Here is a 17,965-nt window from a genome sequence, read left to right as displayed (position 1 = left end):
TATGGTTATGACTGGAGGAATACTTATTTTTAAAATGATCTGCTGGATATTTGAATTTGAATAAACAATCTATATCAAGTAGAGTCAGTGTAGGAAAGTTACATTCCCACTGATATGATCTGCAGTAATCCAGTGGTGTTATATCTATTCATTTATTATTATTCACTTATTCTTTCAAACCACACCCTGCAGATACATCCCCATACTGTAATATTAGTTTATCACTGAATATGTTTTGTATTTATTTAACATTACTGACTGAATCAGATTAGCAGGATGCTACAGGTGGGATTTGAAGTAAGCCATGTGCTGATAATATTCGGTCATGTCAATTTTAAAACAAATATAAATAATTGTTTTTTGTCGCAATCTACCAAATTTCCCCAATATTATTCTTTTATCTCAAACAGACTTCCTCTTAGACCCGTTCCAACTTGACAGAGCCCATTATGGGAGGTACAACAGTTACTGGTTTCACGGGTGTCGCTCGCCCCCTGTTGGTGAGGACTCCGTGGAGCAGGCAGAGTCAGACTGGGCGGCGGGGGGCACTAATGGAAGCGGGCTGGATTAATGGAAACACTGTAGACACACTGTTTATGCAGAAGAGTGGTTCCCAGTACTGTGTGGGCTACATGCCACTGTAGTTTTTAAGAGTCATCAGTAAACAGAGAAGAAAATGGAACAGTTTGGAAATATTTTACACTTATTTTGGCTGCCAGTAAAGCTGATATAGTGCTTATTTCAGCTTATTATTATAGCAAGATCAGTGTTTACTATGTAAGACATGCTGACTTTTAACGGGTTATTTATTTTGTGGCTCTTTTTGAGTTTGACTGACACATACAGTTCCCTTTGTCTAAAACAGATATTGTGAAATGAACAAATGTGATAATTATGGCTTAATCATTTTTAATGCAAAAATGAGTCAGCATTGAGTCTGTATCAGGTGAGCTATTTCCATTATTTAAATAAAGCATTTTTCAGTTTAACTTGTGATTTCCTGCCTCTTTGGAGCTAAAACAGGCCACCTAAACTCACTATTGAGCATCAATATCAGGACCTGGTACGGTAGCTCAAGTAAGTCAAAAAATATAGACCCAAAAACAAATGTCCATTACAAAGGACATAAATGAATAGGCTGGGTCTCGGGAGGACATACCACTTCATGATGGGACATAAATCTAACAATTGACCCCGTTTTAAGATGACGGGCGCTCACGTGCTTTCGGTCACATCAGGTGGCCTTCAGAAGAGATGCAGTTGGCATAATGTCGAAAATTGGAAGTCTGTTTGGATGGAAAACCGGAGAAAATGTGTGTGTGTCTGTGTTTTTATTGCTTGCACACTAGAAACCAGTAACTGTGTCATGGCAGCAATGGCCCATTAATATATGATGACCTCACACTCTTTCATATGGAAGTATGACAGGACTTGCAGGCTGTCGCATGATCTCAGCTCTGTGGGTGATGAGAGCAGGTTAAACGCTTCGCTGGTGTTGTCATCCTCCTGTGCCAGCAGTGAGAAAGTTAGGGTTAGGCTTATAGCGTCTCCGTTATGGACGGCTGCCCGGCTCCACTCGTCGTCATCGCGTTTTCTCCAGCGTCCTCCTGCGTATGCATGCATGCGACCGAAGGGCTGATTTCATAACGTGAGGAGGAAGAGAGGAATGGGGTTCTGAGCACGGATGAGCGCCAGACCCCGCTAGGCTGTGTGCGCCAACAGCGTTATCTTTATTCCCGGGCCATGCAGAAGGCGCACTGAGGGAGATGCGGTATAGTGGAGGCTGCTGATGCTGCGGGCAAATCAGCTGTTAGGCCTATTTTGCGTCTTGAGCATCATCGCCGCGACGGCCAAAGAGACAGAGACACCAGGGACACCGCAGAGCGGATAACAGAGGATGGAGTTCAAGCATCTGGTGGAGGCGGCGGAGAAGTGGTGCTCCGGTAACCCCTTCGACCTCATCTTCGCCGAGGAGGACGACGAGAGGCGGCTGGACTTTTACGCAGAGCCCGGCGTCTCTTTCTACGTGCTGTGTCCCGGCGGCACCGACAGCTTTGTAAGTGCTCGATCTCCTGCAAGGCCTCGTCTCTGCGCGCTCTCTCCTAGGTGTGTCGAGGTTCGGCTGGAGGTGCGCGTTCGGCCCGGGTTTTCTAGCTGATGGATGTGGGAGAGGAGAGGAGGGGATGATGTCATTTCAGTTTGGGTGCACCTCACCCACCCCTCCTCCAACCGCCCTTCTTTCCCCTCAAAGTGTATATGTTGCTTATTTATCCAGCATATAATCAACTCTGCTATGGGCACAAAACAGGAAAGCCTTATGACTTTCATAATAAAAGCCGTCGCCATCATGTGGATTTTGCGACACTAAACAGTTCATTTTTATTTCTAAATTGAAATTGATTTAGAAATAAAAATAAAAGCTTCCTATTTCGGGCTTTTATGTTTTCCCTTTATTTGAAGGCAATTTTATTACTTGAAAAACTTTAAAGGCCAGTGCTTGTTGTCACAAATGCAAAAAATATTTTACATTTTTGCCATCATGCCTTTATTTTGAAAGAGTTATTGCTGCTGGGTTTCAGGTTAAGCCTACTCTTATTAGAAATGTTTGTCTAGAGACGGCAAAGTTTACCAGTTGACGTTTTATTTCTAACACTTGATTTACTTTGACTAAATGTGCCTCCTTCGAAGATGCGATGAAACACTGATTCCTGGTGTTTTCTCTGAAAAGGTCCTAAATAAAAGGGGCGTGGTTGAAGAACCACCCATCCTTCCTTCTCTTCTTTACTTTTCAAAAGTGAACTTAAAAATAAGACAAGAGTGAGAAATTTTTAGCTCAGTTTCTTTGCAGTTGAATGTTGTGCTTCGAAGCAACTGCCATTTTTTGATGGGGCCGCCGTGACTCGTTTGGCCCCCGTGCCACCACATTTTTAAAAATCCTGGATACGCCCCTGCTAAACAAGAGACTCTGCTTTAAAAACAGCGTGCACTAACCACTCTAAAGAAACTAGATGGGCTCATTAAAAGCCCCAAACCTCCAACCACACTACACTGCAGCTATGCTGTGAGCTCAGTGTCTTTGTAGCTCCAGCGCTGCTGTGATCAGCCACATGCTGTCTTGAAGCATAGCTGTATCATATATCAGTGTGCTGCAGTGGTGGTGTTATGAGTCCTAAAGCCCCAGAGGCCAGGCCCGCCCTCCTCGCTCCTCCTGCTCAGTGACAGGGGCCAACAGGGCGGGGAGCAGATGGTGATGACCCAGGAGCCAGGGCGTCTGCTCGGTCAATATCACATTATGTCACGCAGTCCCTGTCTGCGTTGTGTGTGTTTGCAAGCATCGTCTGGACTATCCTGCAGACAGGAGAGCAACATTAGAGCCGGGGTTTTCCATAGCTGTGCGTGAAGAAACTGTGACGTTTATAGCTGCTGCACAATTAATTACCCAGTCTCTCTGACACACACAGACACACATAAAGCGCAGGTGCTTAAATGCATCATGTGACTCGATGTCTTTTAGCACCAACTTCCTTTTTTCTCTCTGTTTCTCTCTCAGCTCACAGTTTTCTACAGCTTTTTAATCTGGTGCTCGCCAACTGGTGCAGGCCTGCCACTCTCTCTCTCTCTGTTTTTAACACACACACACACACACACACACACACACACACACACACACACACACACACACACACACACACACACACACACACACACACACTAACAGTTCACCGTCTGCTATGCACATTTAAATAAGCTTGAATAACTCTCTGTCTCTCTGCAGGACTCTTGAGATCTAGTTACTCTCCCCGCGATCAATACTGCTATGAGCAGGACGTCTCACATGCTGTTTTTCTCTGATTCTCTCTCTCTCCCACACACACACACACACACACACACACACACACACACACACACACACACACACACACACACACACACACACATGCAGGGCATCATCTTGTCACCTAGTTGCACCATAACAATAACCATAACGATAATTTGTTTCCTTCCCTGTAATTTCCCTCTGGATATGATACAGTAGTGTTTGTTTTTAGCAATCCACATCACCCGTTGTGGCGTTCAGCTGCTGAAAAACAAGAACAATTGAACGTTCCACGTGACTCCACAGACGCCCCTCTGCTTATCAGAGCTGTAGCTGCCGTACAATCAATTACAGAGTCACGCACACAGCTGTGCTTGGTAGGTGGGGTCAGCTGTTTCAGTGGAGACGCTGGCTGACGTGAGAGTCCGTCCATCGGGGTTGAAGTGGAGCGCATTCCCAGGAAAGTCGGAGCTGAAGAGCCGTTTGCGTGTTTACATTTTCAAGCCCCCCCCCCCTCCTGGGCTGTTTCGCACCATTTCACATGAATCGCTCTCTCTCTTGACTCTTGCAGTTCTTATCTTGAATTTTCACTGAATCATCAGCAGTGATGACATTAAGATAGTTTTTGATGAGATTTTAAGGGACTAATCAACAGATGACGCAGTATAATGAAGTAAGAGTACTCAAGGGATTTCAGTTTTCAACTGAGATTAAATTTCATTGTCTTTTCCCCAGGATGTTAGGATAACGATGATCACTGTACCACAAATGCTGCAATAACCAACCAACCAACAAAGCCTCACGGCTGCATGTAAAACAACTTTTTGTGTTTGTTTTGCATCTGCTCCTTTTTTGCCATGTCATTCTGCACATTTGATTTGGTTTAGCGGACGACATTGCCTAATACATAACTTAACACAGTGGCCTTTAGACTCTAATTAAACTATAACTATAAACATGAGCCAAATAGAGCAGCTCCAATGGGCTTTGTCATCAGTATTTATCTAACAATTCCTGTAAAGGCTTTGAGGTGGCCGACAGTATGTGCTCATGAGGAAGCTGATTTTAATCAGCGTGGAACTCGTACATCTGATGTATCAGATTTACATGGTGATAATTCACCGTGCTTTTGTGCTGACCATAAACACACTCGCTTCCATTTCCATTGAGGTGTGCCTAAACTGTCAGCCCACGCTGTAAACTGATCCCGACTCGAAACTGCACCTGTGGTTTGTGCGTTTTGACCTAAAATACAGACAATGTAAGGCAGTTATTGTCTTTATTGTAGCTTGCCATCGCCAGTGTGTGAATGGGTGAATGACTGAATGTAGTGTGAAGCGCTTTGGGGTCCTTAGGGACTAGAAAAGCGCTATACAAATGCAGGCCATTTACCATTTACCATTTTATTGTCTAAGAAGATTGTATCTAATTCACAGAGATGGGAATTGTGTAGTAGTCTGATCTCAAGAATTCTGTACAAAAGCCTCTGATTACATTTTGCTTTTTAGGAGCCAAAAATGTTTTAATGTGATCTTGAGTAGCAGTTCTCCAGGATTTCTTTGGACCTCAGCTGCTTTTTTACTCACTTTCAGTCCGGTCCGTGTTTCATTTTCAGAGGTATGTTTTTAACACTGAGCATCAAAAACAGAACCTAACTCAAAGGACAAACCAGTGTCACGCCTACATGTGACAGGACACTTAGCAAAGAACCAATTTTAAATGGCATCTTTAGGCAGTTTGTTGCTAGCAGCCTGGAGGAGGTCATGAGAGCGGCACAACAGTGAGCGTCTGCGGCCATCTGTGAAACACGGTGGAGGCTCCGTCATGATGTGGTGCATCATTTCAGCCAGTGGTGTTTGGGATCTTGTCAAAACTGATGGAATTGTGAAAACAAAAAAGCACAGTGAGATTTTTATTTAACATAAAATACCAACTAAACTGTATGTAAAACATATCTGAAGCATGGTACTGATCCCAAACACACTGACCATGCGGTAAAACACAAAATCGGTCATGATGTAAAGTCTGAACCTCAACATTACTGAAGCAGTGTGAGGAAGTAAAAATCCCCCCAAAAAGCAAAAGAAACACTGAGGATTAAAACAACAGACCGTGTATCAACACAAAGATCATGACAACATGTCTTTCTCAGATTTAGTTGCATTGCTCTGTTTTTTTTTTCCTGTGCTGAATCTCCTGTGACTCAGTTTTGCTCACTTATCCATTAATTAAGTTGTGTACAGCCCACATGAGGCTACACCAGTGGAGGAAGTGTGACACTGTTACATCATGTGCTCTATTGTGTTTAAAGTGCATGGACAGAAATTGAAAGATTTTCATGATCTGTGTGTGCAGCATGTGTGGAGTGAGAGCGAGGACTGCCTTCCCTTCCTCCAGCTGGCCCAGGACTACATCTCATCCTGCGGGAAGAAGACTCTGCTGGAGGTGCTGGAGAAAGTCTTCACATCCTTCAGGCCTGTAAGGAACAGAAGCGGGGATGTTCCCGGGGTCGCGTTTCACTTTTGGTTTTTGTACCCAACACACTGCATCAGCCACGGCTCTGTTTGCTGCGTCTTTTGCAGTCCTGAAAAATTCTGTTCTCTCTCAAAATCATCACAACACATACTCTTAGAAATCAGACATTTCACTGTTGGCTTGTTTATCACTTGAGGATTTTGTGCATTTGTGCAATTTTCTTGTCTCTCAGGAATAAGAGAAATGATCTTTATTTCCCCAAATGTAAATCTGAAGCAGTTTTTTGGTAAATAATACATTTAAAAGGTGTAACAAGCAGTAATCAGTTTTTAAAAATCATTCAGTAAAAGGACTAGATGTTGTAGTCCCTAATACTGCTTTGCTTTAAATGGTGAGAATCTTGAGGGATGGCTGTTATGAGGAAAGGCAGCCCAGAAACTTTACCAGCAGCACACATCGTTGTGTGCCTCAACTTTCGGTCTTTTACCCAAGCTAACCTGACATTTTTTGGGGGGGATTAGAGATCTGATCTAGGTTATCGTATTAAGATTTGGGACACATCGTCAGTAGTGGACCTTGGATTCATCGGGTGTTTCGGCCATTATCACTAGACACCCTCATCCAAGGAGGCCCTGCCAGGGTTGATCAGGAGTGTGTCACTGGTTTATGTGAAATTGTTATTTGTCTTATTCTTGCTTCTTTTTAGTTTCCTACAGTTTATTTTATCCTATCTATTCACTGCAACTGAGAAATAATACTTAACTCTTTAGCATTTATAGAGCCATATCCTTCAAAGGGATAGAAAAGGTGATGGAGAGAAGTAAGACAAGAGGGACAAGATAGGAGAGCTGGAAGGGGGGCGCCCGATCTGGCTTCCCACACCTCCCCGCCGGATCGGGCTGTTACTGCTTGGAGGTTATCATCACAAAAACAAAAATCCATTTATCTATTTACTTAAGTATTGCAAGTTTCACTACTCTTAGCGACAGCGCTTCTTTGCCGTCACAAATGTGAAGCGATAATTTTGTGTAAAATGCATCTGAAATATATCAAATCAAAGATTTATTCAAATAATTAATCATGAAAGAAAATAAATTTGGATTAAACTGAGTGTATATCAATCAGGTGAATTTCATTTGAACAGCTGTCGCTAATTTTAACGCTTTACACCATACTTACACAGTAAAAATATCTGTAAAGGCACAGTACAATGTACCGTTTTAATTTTTTACGGACATTTTCACGTATTTTATTCCACACATTGAATTTAACATTTACCATTTATGGAAGCCTGCGTAAAAAAAATGGATAATGTACTAGCAGAATATTACCAGGACATTTTTTGCCTTTTTTTAAACAGTGTATGTAAAAAAACTGCATGAAAATGTTTAATTTTATAATATTTTAATCGATGTTAATAAATAACTCTACAAACCTGAAACTGGTGAGGCTTGGAGACACATTTAGATGATAGTAAGTTACACAAGAGAAAAGGGCGTTTTGTATCAAGTCAAAACTGGAGAAAAAGTCAAAGAAATGAAAAATGTTTCCAAAAAAAAGCTTTACATAATGTGTTACTTGTTTCAAGGTAGAGTTGGGCTGTTCCTGCTGTTTCCAGTCTTTATGCTAAACTGAGCTCACTGCCTTCTGGCTGTAACTGCACAGACGTGATAAGGGTATCATATTATATAACGCTCCCACTGCAAGGTGTGTTTTTCAGCAGTGAATCAAGGAATAACTGAGCAGAATTGGAAGGATTGTTTATTTAGTGGAAGAGAGAGAAACTAGACCGCTGACATAAAGGCTCCTTCTGAAAGACACTGAGTTTGTTTGCTTTGTGATGTTAGTTAGCAAAAAAGAGAGAGAGACAACGTAAACACACTTCATGGTCTAACACTGCATTCTCTTCCTCCCTGTCTCTGTTAGCTGCTGGGTCTCCCAGACTTAGAGGACGACAGTTTTGAGCATTACCACGCTGACATGGAGGGGGAACCCGGGCCCGACCACCAGCAGATGGGGGTCAGCCAGCAGTGATAATGCCCAAGGAGAAGAAGAACACATTAAGCCCAATCACCTAATGACACACATTCGTACATATTTAAAGTGAACTTGCTTTAAAAAAAACAAAAAAACAAAACAAAACAAAAAAAATTGCACCGCCATGTTCTTGAATGTCTCAGTGGCTTTGCTTCCCAAAGAGTGCACGCTGCGGCACTTTTTTTCAGCCCCCTCCCCTTTGCCTCTCAAAATAAAATGAACACACTTACACAAAAATTTGGAGGCTACGTGAGCAGTAGCCATGTACAATGCAAGTATCTCAATCATTCACCATCTGGTTAGTTAAAGTTCCACAGCACAGCAATATTACATCAGCCTCAGCTGTTTCTTATGCAGGAATACAGTCAGATGTTACCGCAATACCCACTCCCCCCCACCACCAACCCCCTCTCAAACGGGGAGATGAATGTTGCAGATAGCCTGCTTTCTTTACCTGACATACGCAGGGGTGAAAACTAACGGTTTGTGGCAACATGAGGCAATCGGCGCTCTAGCAAAGTTCATTTTCCACCTCATGGAGGGAAAGAGGGAGGGAACTGAAAAACGGCTCTCAGACCCTTCCCTGTTTTAAACACACGCTTAGAGAAGTCATATAGGAAACCGTTTTAAAGACGTTTTACAGTCGCTCCTCGCGTGGAAATCAAAGTGTGCAGCTTTACAGTAGCATGGAACCTTTTTTCCCCCCCATCCACCCCCATCCCCAAGGTGTGTTTGTGTTAATGTTTCCAAATGCAGCACACCTCAAAAGACTTTCAAGTCACTTTATGAGGATGTTTTAATCATGTAATTATGGTATGACCGTCACAGCTATGACCCATGCTGCAGCTTGATAAGCCCTTACCCAGACTGGGTGTCCCAGACTGCCCCCTTCCAAGTTCTTGTATCCAGTAGTCTTCCTGGTTGTTGGTGGTTCACACTTTGCCCTCTTTTCTTGGCAGCATCTGAGGAGATACCTTCTTTAAAGCTTGTACATCATCATAAATGTAATAAGGGCACACACCCAGACCCCTGAGTGGTATCACAGGGAAGGGGGAACATATTTGTTGTTAGCCACCCTCAGCTTAGCCTTGTTACTTTCTAACCTCAGTATTGTAGTGTCACACCTGATGCACTGCAACGCATCAGGCCACCCACGCCCACCCACAGCTGCCTTCAACCACTAGATCTACATGCAAGACTCTTTCAGACCTTTTACCCATTTACTTTTTTTTGCTTGTACAGTTTTGTCTTCTTTGTTGCCTGGGCGTTCCTCATTCAGTGTATCTTTTGTTTGTCCTCATGTGTGTGAAACTGGTCAATAAACAGTGTGAACAGAGTGTCCCGACAGCTGTTTCTTTCTTTAATCTCAAACGCCACGAGTTAATGAAAGACAAAGCACCAAATATGGAGGGCATTTCATATCAGAGTGGACTGGTGACCTGCTGCTGTGCCAAAGGCCTGCTGGTGTTACTGGGGTTGACGTCACGCAGCCACTCAGGGCCGAGTTAAGCTTCGGACTGAAAAAGGAATCGCTGACAGGAAGTAGTGGTTTAGTATTCAAATTAAAAGCACAGAAGTCATTGCAAAGGTGCCTTTTTCTGTCTTGTCACCACGTGCACATTTATAGGATACATTTGAGTATTTGTAACAGTTATAGAGGCAGGTTTGTGTATTTTTCTGGTTAAGATTTCACATAGGAGGAAAATATGAGCTTACCCACAAAAACTGCTCAACAGTGAATGAAATTGTTTAAAATCTAACATCAGCTGGACAAACTATGACAGTAAAATGCTACTTTTCAAAATAATACCCCTAGAAGTGAAATTTCCAGCAAAAATACACGCAGCAATAAAATTCAGTAGTTACAATCCTGGTAATTCCCCCTTTGACGGCAGGTACTGTACTTCTTATTGGGTCAGTTGTGTGTCACTCAACTTCATGTAATAAATTAAGCTGCTGCAAAGCGTGGCACACAACTTGTGTACAACCTTCATAGAGTAAATAATAAAAGGAATCACTATCTGTCAAATTGAACAATTGGATGCTTTTACTTTGAAAGAAAACGTACTGTATTCGGTGGAGTTGATTACGGCTGACAGCGTTGGCTTACCGGAAGAGGAGGGAAATCCCTGCTTATATTTTTCTTTCCAGACACCACAGTTGAACACAAAAACAAACTTGAAACCAGACGAGCTTTGGGGTCAACGCTTGTGCGTGTGTTCTCGGCTAAAGCGAAGAAACACAAACCTTGTTACTTAAGAGATTTTCTCTCTCTTCTTTTTTTTAAATACATCTGTTGTTGGAACAAAGGGGGAGGACTTTGAAACGAAGAAGAAAAAGAAAAAAAGAACCTTTGGAAAGGAAGTTTTGCGTCAGTGAGTGCGCACTTTACGCACAGTGCGCACTGTGAAACTTTGACATGTTGAATAACCTCGGCTGTATCGCTGCATACTTGTTTGGCTGCATTTCCTTTGTTGTTTTCGACTCTCCGGGGCTCGCTGTGATCATGTGTCGTGGCTAAAAAAACTTCTTTAAGAAAGAAAAACGCACTGACAAACAAAACCCCTAAAACTTACGGCAGTATGGGGGCCAAGCAGAGCAGCCCTGTGTTTGACAGCAGAACTCGAGCTTATTCCAGCTCCGATCTTCCATCTGGAAATTCCAGCAGAGGAGAAAGGTTTGCGGGGTTCAGGTACACAAATGGACCCGATGGCCCAAGAATCCGGTTCACGAGTGGAGGGCCAACAAATTCTGGGCTCAACATACCGGCCGGCGGCAACCAGAGCCTCGACGGCACAGATGGTGACGATGAGGGCCAGCTGCCCCCAGAGGGACACAGGCTGCTTATAGGGTCCCTGCCGGCCGAACTGTCCTCACGCCTGCTCGGGGGTAAGGCGCAAATTTACAAAAGTACACCTGGGGAGCCCAGGCCCATTATTGCTCAGTGCACTCTTAGATTTTTAATGCACTGATTTCCTCTTTGTACTCGAGGTGCACTTCCGCAGTGTCAGTACAGCTTTAATATGGTTTTATGCAGTGCATTTCGCCTTCTCTGATATTACCACTCATTATTCTAACGAGTCTAATCAACATTTAAAATCCTGCAGCACACAACTGCCCACGCTGCATATCCGAGCTACGTTATTATGACTTAAATTTCTATTTAATGTAAGGTACCCTATCATTATTTCTCAGTTTCATCTCCAAAGTTGTATGTGTAATTTTGGTGTCAGAGTTACTTATTATTTTTCCATTTGACATGCGATACCTGGCATATGGTTAAGGCCGTCTGATGACTGAGCCCTTTGTTTTGCACTTCTGCACTTTTATTCCAGCCACAGGTGGCTCTGCTGCACCACGCTTTCTTTTTTTTTTTCCCTTTTTTTTTTGGTGGGGGGGCTCTTTCTTCTTCTACTGCTTCTTTGTTTTGCAACACCAGCCTGTTTTGTCACTCTGGCTATGAGAGGGAAGAGTAGTGCACTATGTAGGTCAGCAGATAAGAGCTTCCTGCTGGTTACATATTGCTTGACAGAAACACACACTTGCACACACACACAACAAACTTCCTGAATCCGCAGGTCTTGCTGTTTCTCAACTGAAGGGGTGTCTCACTGGGCCCAACCTGAAACAAAAGCGCGAGTCAAACTAACATAACATAACATTCAGAGAGCCTTTAAACACCAGTGTTGCTGACAGCTCAAAAGCTGTTTAAGCACAGGTTGAATTGAGTTTTCTAGGTTTTTTGTTAGAGGCCTAAAAAGTTGTGACATGATCTCCATATCCAGCTGTGTTCCTGCCCTCTTCTCTTCCTTTTTCCTTACCGGCATATAATTCCCCCGATGAGGAAATGTAATCATTAATCGCACCATCAATAATCTTCACTCACGAGAACCACATGACTGGAACTCTGCAGGTCTGAGACTTTATCTCAGGCCTGGAGGTGAGCTTATCTAACGTCGAGTGGTTCTTGGCCTATTAATCTTTGTACAGCTGTGCAGATACAGGGGGTCAGAAGGAAGCAAGCGATCGGCCAATCGCATGTTTTATAGATGCTTTTGCAGTAAAGATCACATCTGTGTTTAAGTGTGCGCTTGCAGTAAGTTTGCAGCGCTGCAGTGACATCTGCAAACTGTGTGAGGTAAGCAGATTGTTAGTTTATGGGAGATTTGAGTTCGTGCAGTCAAAAGGTCCCGTAGGTCACAAGATTAAGCACAAGCCAACAGTCCCACGTCCTGCCATGTGTACATATCAATATGAAGTTATGAGCGGTGCACTGCCACATCAGGGTCCCTTAATGTTTTCTCTTTGCGTTTTTTCCCCTCCAGGCTTCCACTGTCCCGTTTGCTCCAAGTTCATGGCGTCGGATGAAATCGAGAAGCACCTGCTCATGTGTTTCAGCAAGACGCGCCTCACCTACAACAGTAAGACTGAGGGGGAGATTCTGAACGTCTTTAAGACTGTTATTTTGTTGCCCACTGCTAATTATTAAATGAAACTGCACGTGACAAAGCAAGATCATTAAAATTGTGTCCTTAAGTAATGTAGCAATTCTACATTGTAATAAAATGCTGTAGTCGTTTAAGGTCTCAACCTGCTGCACTGATGTACAGCTGTTCTAAAGGTTACTGTAACGGCCCTGGCTTCTGTGGTTACAGCTAACTGATATTTACGGTGGAAACCATACAGCGTATGGTCGCCTAATCGCCCACTGAGCTAAACCAGTGCCCCTGTTTTTACCTTTTTAAAATAAATCTTTTTGTACTTAAAAAATATAAGCGCTAGAGCCTGACTGATAAGACTGTCAGACCAATGCCGATATTTGGTGATTTAAAATCCCGATAAATAGGCACACAAAAAGATTTCCATAATATTTGTTGTTTTTTTTGTTTTAAGTTCTTACAAAGACAAAATGACAATGCAATTTAAAAATAATCTTGCTTTATTTTTACAAGTCGCCAATTACTTGTTTTCCCTTGCCCAACGCCTCTTGGATAATTGTCCCGTTTCAAGTATTAGAGTGCCCCCTGGTGGACAACCTATGCCACGCCAACATTTGTAACATGGTTGAAGGGTGTTTCTCCCACGTTGTCTTCACTTTTTTTTTTCAGTTTCATTTTGCTACAATTATAAATGCTGAGATAATCCTAATGATAGATCGACAAATAGCTAGAATCAAAATATCAATTTTCCTTGAATAAATGTCAAAATATTTTTCAATTTTAGAAATTTAATCATCATGTGATGTCTAAGCTTTATCTTGTTTGTCGTTATTTTTCCTCATTTTTAATTCTGACGTTAGAAACCACTGAAATATAATTATTGTAATGGTCATTACTGTGTAAGTAGCAATTTATTGGTGCAAAAAGCTGTAATGTACTGGTGTTTAGTTTTCACCTCCATTATTAAACTACACCTTCACATTTTCATACAGAGGAACTGGAGAATAAAAAGTGAAATTACATTCAGCCCAATCAGCAGCACATTTCCGCACAGATGATAGCAGGTATTCTGGTATCAAAGGTTAAACAGATGGTTGTGCGGGATTCGGTGAAGTGAAGATTCGATTTGGTGTGCGAGGCAGCTTTTTGCTCATTTGGTCTGTGTTTGTATTGTCTTTCTCAGAGGACATCCTGTCCAGAGACTCTGGGGAATGTGCCATCTGTTTAGACGAGCTGGAGCAAGGAGACACCATTGCCAGACTGCCTTGCCTCTGCATCTACCATAAAGGGTAGCTAATGTGCACAAACACACACAGATAAACAGAATCAGCTGGAAATACTTTGACTAATGCATACAGTTAATTTAAAACCTGTAGTACGTATATGCACAATATAAATAAACATACCAATTAATGCTCAAAAGGCCATTTGTTGTTGTTGTTGTTGTTAGATGGGAAGATAATAAAGCACTCATGTTTAAACCTATAGACTACATTAATGTAAAGCCAGCTTAGAAAAAAAATACAGAAGGCAGTTTAAAAACAGGCTGTGAAACTTTAATGCATCCTGTAAAATACTGCACCTCTTATTGTCTATGCATTTTCAAAAAACTAAGACATAAGTAGTTACGTAATAGTGGCTAGCAGCCAGTCTAGCAGTTTCACCCTGCTTCTAATCTTTAAGATAAGATAGTGTAATCTTAATTTTTCTTCTTTCTTTGGAAACTTGTAGCTTTTTCCTGTGGTTTGGTTTGTTTTCACAAAGAAAAACTCAAAGCAAACTCTGAACTAAAATACGTCACAACAAAAAGGTCTGGAGCAAGAATAGTAAATACTGGAAGAAGGTGCTGTGTTGTGGTCTTGTGGATAACATGAAGAATTTACATTAATTTCACAGCTAGTTGCTAACCCAAACCCTGCGTTTGTGTATTTTGGACATTTATGGTACCTTGCAGCATCCCAGAATGCAAAACCTATCTGGCTACAAGAAAGCATTTAGCTCAAACCTGCAGCATACACCTTGTAGTTTGCTGGGATCACACCATAAACTAACCGCTGTGGAGTTTGTTTGGAGGTGGACCTCCACGGGTCTCAGTGCGGTTGTTTTGGTGTGCGTTGTGTGTGTTCTTTTGTTAGGTTAGACTAAAACCAGGCTAGCTGTTTTTCACTTTTTGAACAAAATGATGCTAACTTACCACCAACTGTAGCAGAATATCCCTCACTGATCAGTCCGCTTTGGTGGTTTTATAAGCATTTAATGCATTAAAGCATTCAAAAAGCAGATGTTACAAGGAAACAGTACAGATGTTTTCACTATTTCATATTGACATTTCCTAACAACAGGCTCTTTTCTTTTTAATCTGCATGTTAGCACTTTTCTTAGATGGACACCTATCATCAGCTGTAGAGCTATGTATGTCCCACAGTTAGCATGTAAAGGCTGTAATATGTACAGAGAGCTCCTGCTGTTCCCTTTGTTGGTGCAGGTGCTCAGATCAGATCTGGGCTCAAACGTGTACAGAAGGTCGTGAGAAAGCCCCATTCCCAATCAGGAATGGGAATTTAGTTAGTAGTGCTACAGTTTTGTTTAGGAACCTTTAAGCCAGCGAGAGGAATAAACAGTGCCAACAGCGACTGGGTGCTGTCCCCTCTGCAGGCTTTCAGAAGGTGAACAATCGGGAAAACTTTCAGTGAAGTGGGGCCTGAAGGAAGCCTGGGGATAGCATGAGCTGTTCCATGCAGAGGCTGGACTAAGGGGCCGCATAACAATCTGAGATAAAGTCAAGTGTTTTGACTGGGAGCAATGCCAAGATACACTAGAGGAGTCCCAGAATAAAAATGTGGAGTTGAAACAAGCATAATATTTACATTAACCTCATTGGTTCTAAGAACAAGAATTACAGCTTTTCCATATAGATCCTAAAAAATAATAATCAGTGAGAGGAACAAAACGATACACAAGCACATTTGCATAAGTGAATAAGTTCTTCATAATTGTTGTGATAATATTTTATTTTCCATTTTTAACTTAAAAAATATACAAATTAAAATATACATAAAAATATTTTGGGTTTTTTTTTACTTCGAGCTGGTTCCATTTGTTGTGTTCACAAACACTAAATATGTTTCCAGCTCCGTTTGAATCAAGCCTCCTTGTTACTGTTGCAGGTGTATAGACGCGTGGTTTGAGGTGAATCGCTCCTGCCCGGAACATCCCAGCGACTAGGAGCTGCAAATGTCCACTACCACAGTACATCACTGGGATCGACTGTGTGCCCTGACCTCATCCCAACACTGTCTTTTCCAGTCACGCATCAGCGCTCCTCAGGGATTATAAGACATTATTGTGTGCAGTTTTCACATTGCCTCATGGACTTTGGATATGCCTCCTTAGGTGAAGTGAAATGTTCAAGGAGCCGCACCGGTGGAGTCATTTCAAAATATGTGACATCCCTCGTGTCACCTACTGGCCTAAAGAAGATTCATGGAACCTGGAATATGAGCTGGGCTGTGTTTTTGATTTGTTTGTTTTTTTGTTGAGCTGGGCGTGGTTTTTATAGGAGAGGACTTCTAAGACCGACATCTCTCTTCAGGAGGGACGGAGGCCAACAGACTGTGGAGAGAGACGATGAGAAGGCTGATGTTGTGCAATATAAAAAGCAGCCACAGGGACTGGGGAGGAGAAAAATGTCTTTATCAGCTTTAAGGGATGATTGCAGTGTTGACGTAAGGAAGCAGATTTCAATGTTATTGCAAAATAGGCTGTTGATATTGTTTGGTAAACAATCATGTGTCATAGACCAAGCAGTCTAACGTGAAATAGTTGGACGATTACCACTCGGCCATTTAGAACCACATTACTGTGATTGCGTAGTTTAGTTGTGGGCTTTTTTGTTTTGTTTTTTAAAGTTGGGTTGTAACATATCTAATGGTGATTCATGCTCGCTCTCTCTCTCTCTCTCTCTCTAAAAGAGTGCCATAATGTGCTGCTATGTGATAGACTGGAAAGTTTTTCTATAACCTTTGAACCTTTTCGGTCAATGTTCTTTCTGTTTGTACTGTGATGAGTTGCACAACAATAAATGTTTTGTCTTTGTGTCTTTTTCCTGCATGAGAACTGTTAATGTACATTTGTGTCTTTACACTCGTCCTCCAATTAAAAAGTCATAAAGTGTGAAGTTTGCATTCTTTCCAACCGACAGCTGTACTTACTTAAAATCACGCAAAGGTATTACATAACATCTGCAGTTTATCCCGCAAACATTATTTTGTTGTTTTAATTGTTGAGAAAAATTAAAATCTTAATGGCACCATTACTTTTGACAGTAAGTACTAAAACTAGCAGCTACAAAAATGCAGGGATGATGTGTGATACCTGTTTAGAAGTCAGTGAGCAGAGGCATGAAGAGCCAGGAGTTATTTGTTTGTCTGAGGACTTGCAATCTTTTCATTGGTTACAGAGTGTTTGGTAATGAAATGTATGCGTGCCAGAGAAGGTATTTTCATATGAGGGCAAAGGACAACAAATTAAAATATGACAATACTTCCTGATGATAGTAGTTTACCTCCACCAAGATTAGACAGCTTTAAAACAAAGTTCTAGGAATCCTGAAAGTCTCCTTACATGAGTCCAAAAAACAAATCCACATACTACTGTATGCATGTATACCTCTATCTATCTATCTATCGATCTAAGTTCAATCAAACACATTCGGTGAGTTAATGGTTTATACTTGTGTTACAATCAACTTTTGGATACATTTTCAAGGAGGAGCATTTGATATGATGTAATAAAGTAGATAAAATGCAGCTGTGCCTTAGTCACATTAAACAGTAACCAAATGTAATGTTACTATAATAAAAAAAATTAAATCTAATAAAATGTTATCAACTATAAAACATAAACACCTTTTCACAGTCCATGTGTAAAATGAAAGGACCAAAATAGATCCCAAAGGTTGATTCTGTTCATCTGGACGTAGAGTTTTCAGTGGGAGAAACATTTCGTCACTCATCCAAGTGACTTCTTCAGTCTCAGCTCAGCTCTCTATCAACTCTCTACTCATGGCCATTGATCAGTGGTCTTTGATCAGTAGTTGTTTGCATATTAATGATCAAGGAACTGACCTCCCACCCATTGTCCCTTCAGTGGTGCTAGTTTCAGTCGTTATACAATGAACTGTTTATAAGATTGGGGA

General features: G+C 41.8%; 2 protein-coding genes across 2 annotated transcripts; both read left to right on the top strand.

The window, feature by feature from the left end:
* Positions 1–1,219: 1,219 nt before the first annotated feature.
* On the top strand, positions 1,220–9,666 carry mturn (maturin, neural progenitor differentiation regulator homolog (Xenopus)). The gene is made up of 3 exons (XM_040020931.1): positions 1,220–2,056; positions 6,173–6,295; positions 8,219–9,666. Exons 1-3 carry the CDS (start codon positions 1,898–1,900, stop codon positions 8,324–8,326), a joined length of 390 nt encoding a protein of 129 aa, XP_039876865.1. The 5' UTR covers positions 1,220–1,897; the 3' UTR covers positions 8,327–9,666.
* Positions 9,667–10,289: 623 nt separating this feature from the next.
* LOC120726904 (E3 ubiquitin-protein ligase znrf2-like) lies at positions 10,290–16,941 on the top strand. The gene is made up of 4 exons (XM_040020929.1): positions 10,290–11,218; positions 12,655–12,750; positions 13,952–14,057; positions 15,936–16,941. Exons 1-4 carry the CDS (start codon positions 10,912–10,914, stop codon positions 15,991–15,993), a joined length of 567 nt encoding a protein of 188 aa, XP_039876863.1. The 5' UTR covers positions 10,290–10,911; the 3' UTR covers positions 15,994–16,941.
* The last annotated feature ends 1,024 nt before the right edge of the window (positions 16,942–17,965 follow it).

This window comes from Simochromis diagramma, unplaced genomic scaffold (assembly GCF_900408965.1).
Source record: "Simochromis diagramma unplaced genomic scaffold, fSimDia1.1 OVJJ01000753.1, whole genome shotgun sequence".
In the NCBI taxonomy this organism is placed as follows: Eukaryota; Metazoa; Chordata; class Actinopteri; order Cichliformes; family Cichlidae; genus Simochromis; species Simochromis diagramma.
Note: the sequence above shows the minus strand (reverse complement) of the source record. Positions and strands in the feature narration are given on the sequence as shown.

Excerpts from the sequence above, each read along its gene's own strand:
- mturn (XM_040020931.1), top strand. The coding sequence starts at position 1,898 with ATGGAGTTCAAGCATCTGGTGGAGGCGGCGGAGAAGTGGTGCTCCGGT. Across the intron at positions 2,057-6,172 it reads CCGGCGGCACCGACAGCTTT|CATGTGTGGAGTGAGAGCGA; the intron begins GTAAGTGCTCGA and ends CTGTGTGTGCAG. Across the intron at positions 6,296-8,218 it reads TCTTCACATCCTTCAGGCCT|CTGCTGGGTCTCCCAGACTT; the intron begins GTAAGGAACAGA and ends TGTCTCTGTTAG.
- LOC120726904 (XM_040020929.1), top strand. The coding sequence starts at position 10,912 with ATGGGGGCCAAGCAGAGCAGCCCTGTGTTTGACAGCAGAACTCGAGCT. Across the intron at positions 12,751-13,951 it reads GACGCGCCTCACCTACAACA|AGGACATCCTGTCCAGAGAC; the intron begins GTAAGACTGAGG and ends TGTCTTTCTCAG. Across the intron at positions 14,058-15,935 it reads CTCTGCATCTACCATAAAGG|GTGTATAGACGCGTGGTTTG; the intron begins GTAGCTAATGTG and ends TTACTGTTGCAG.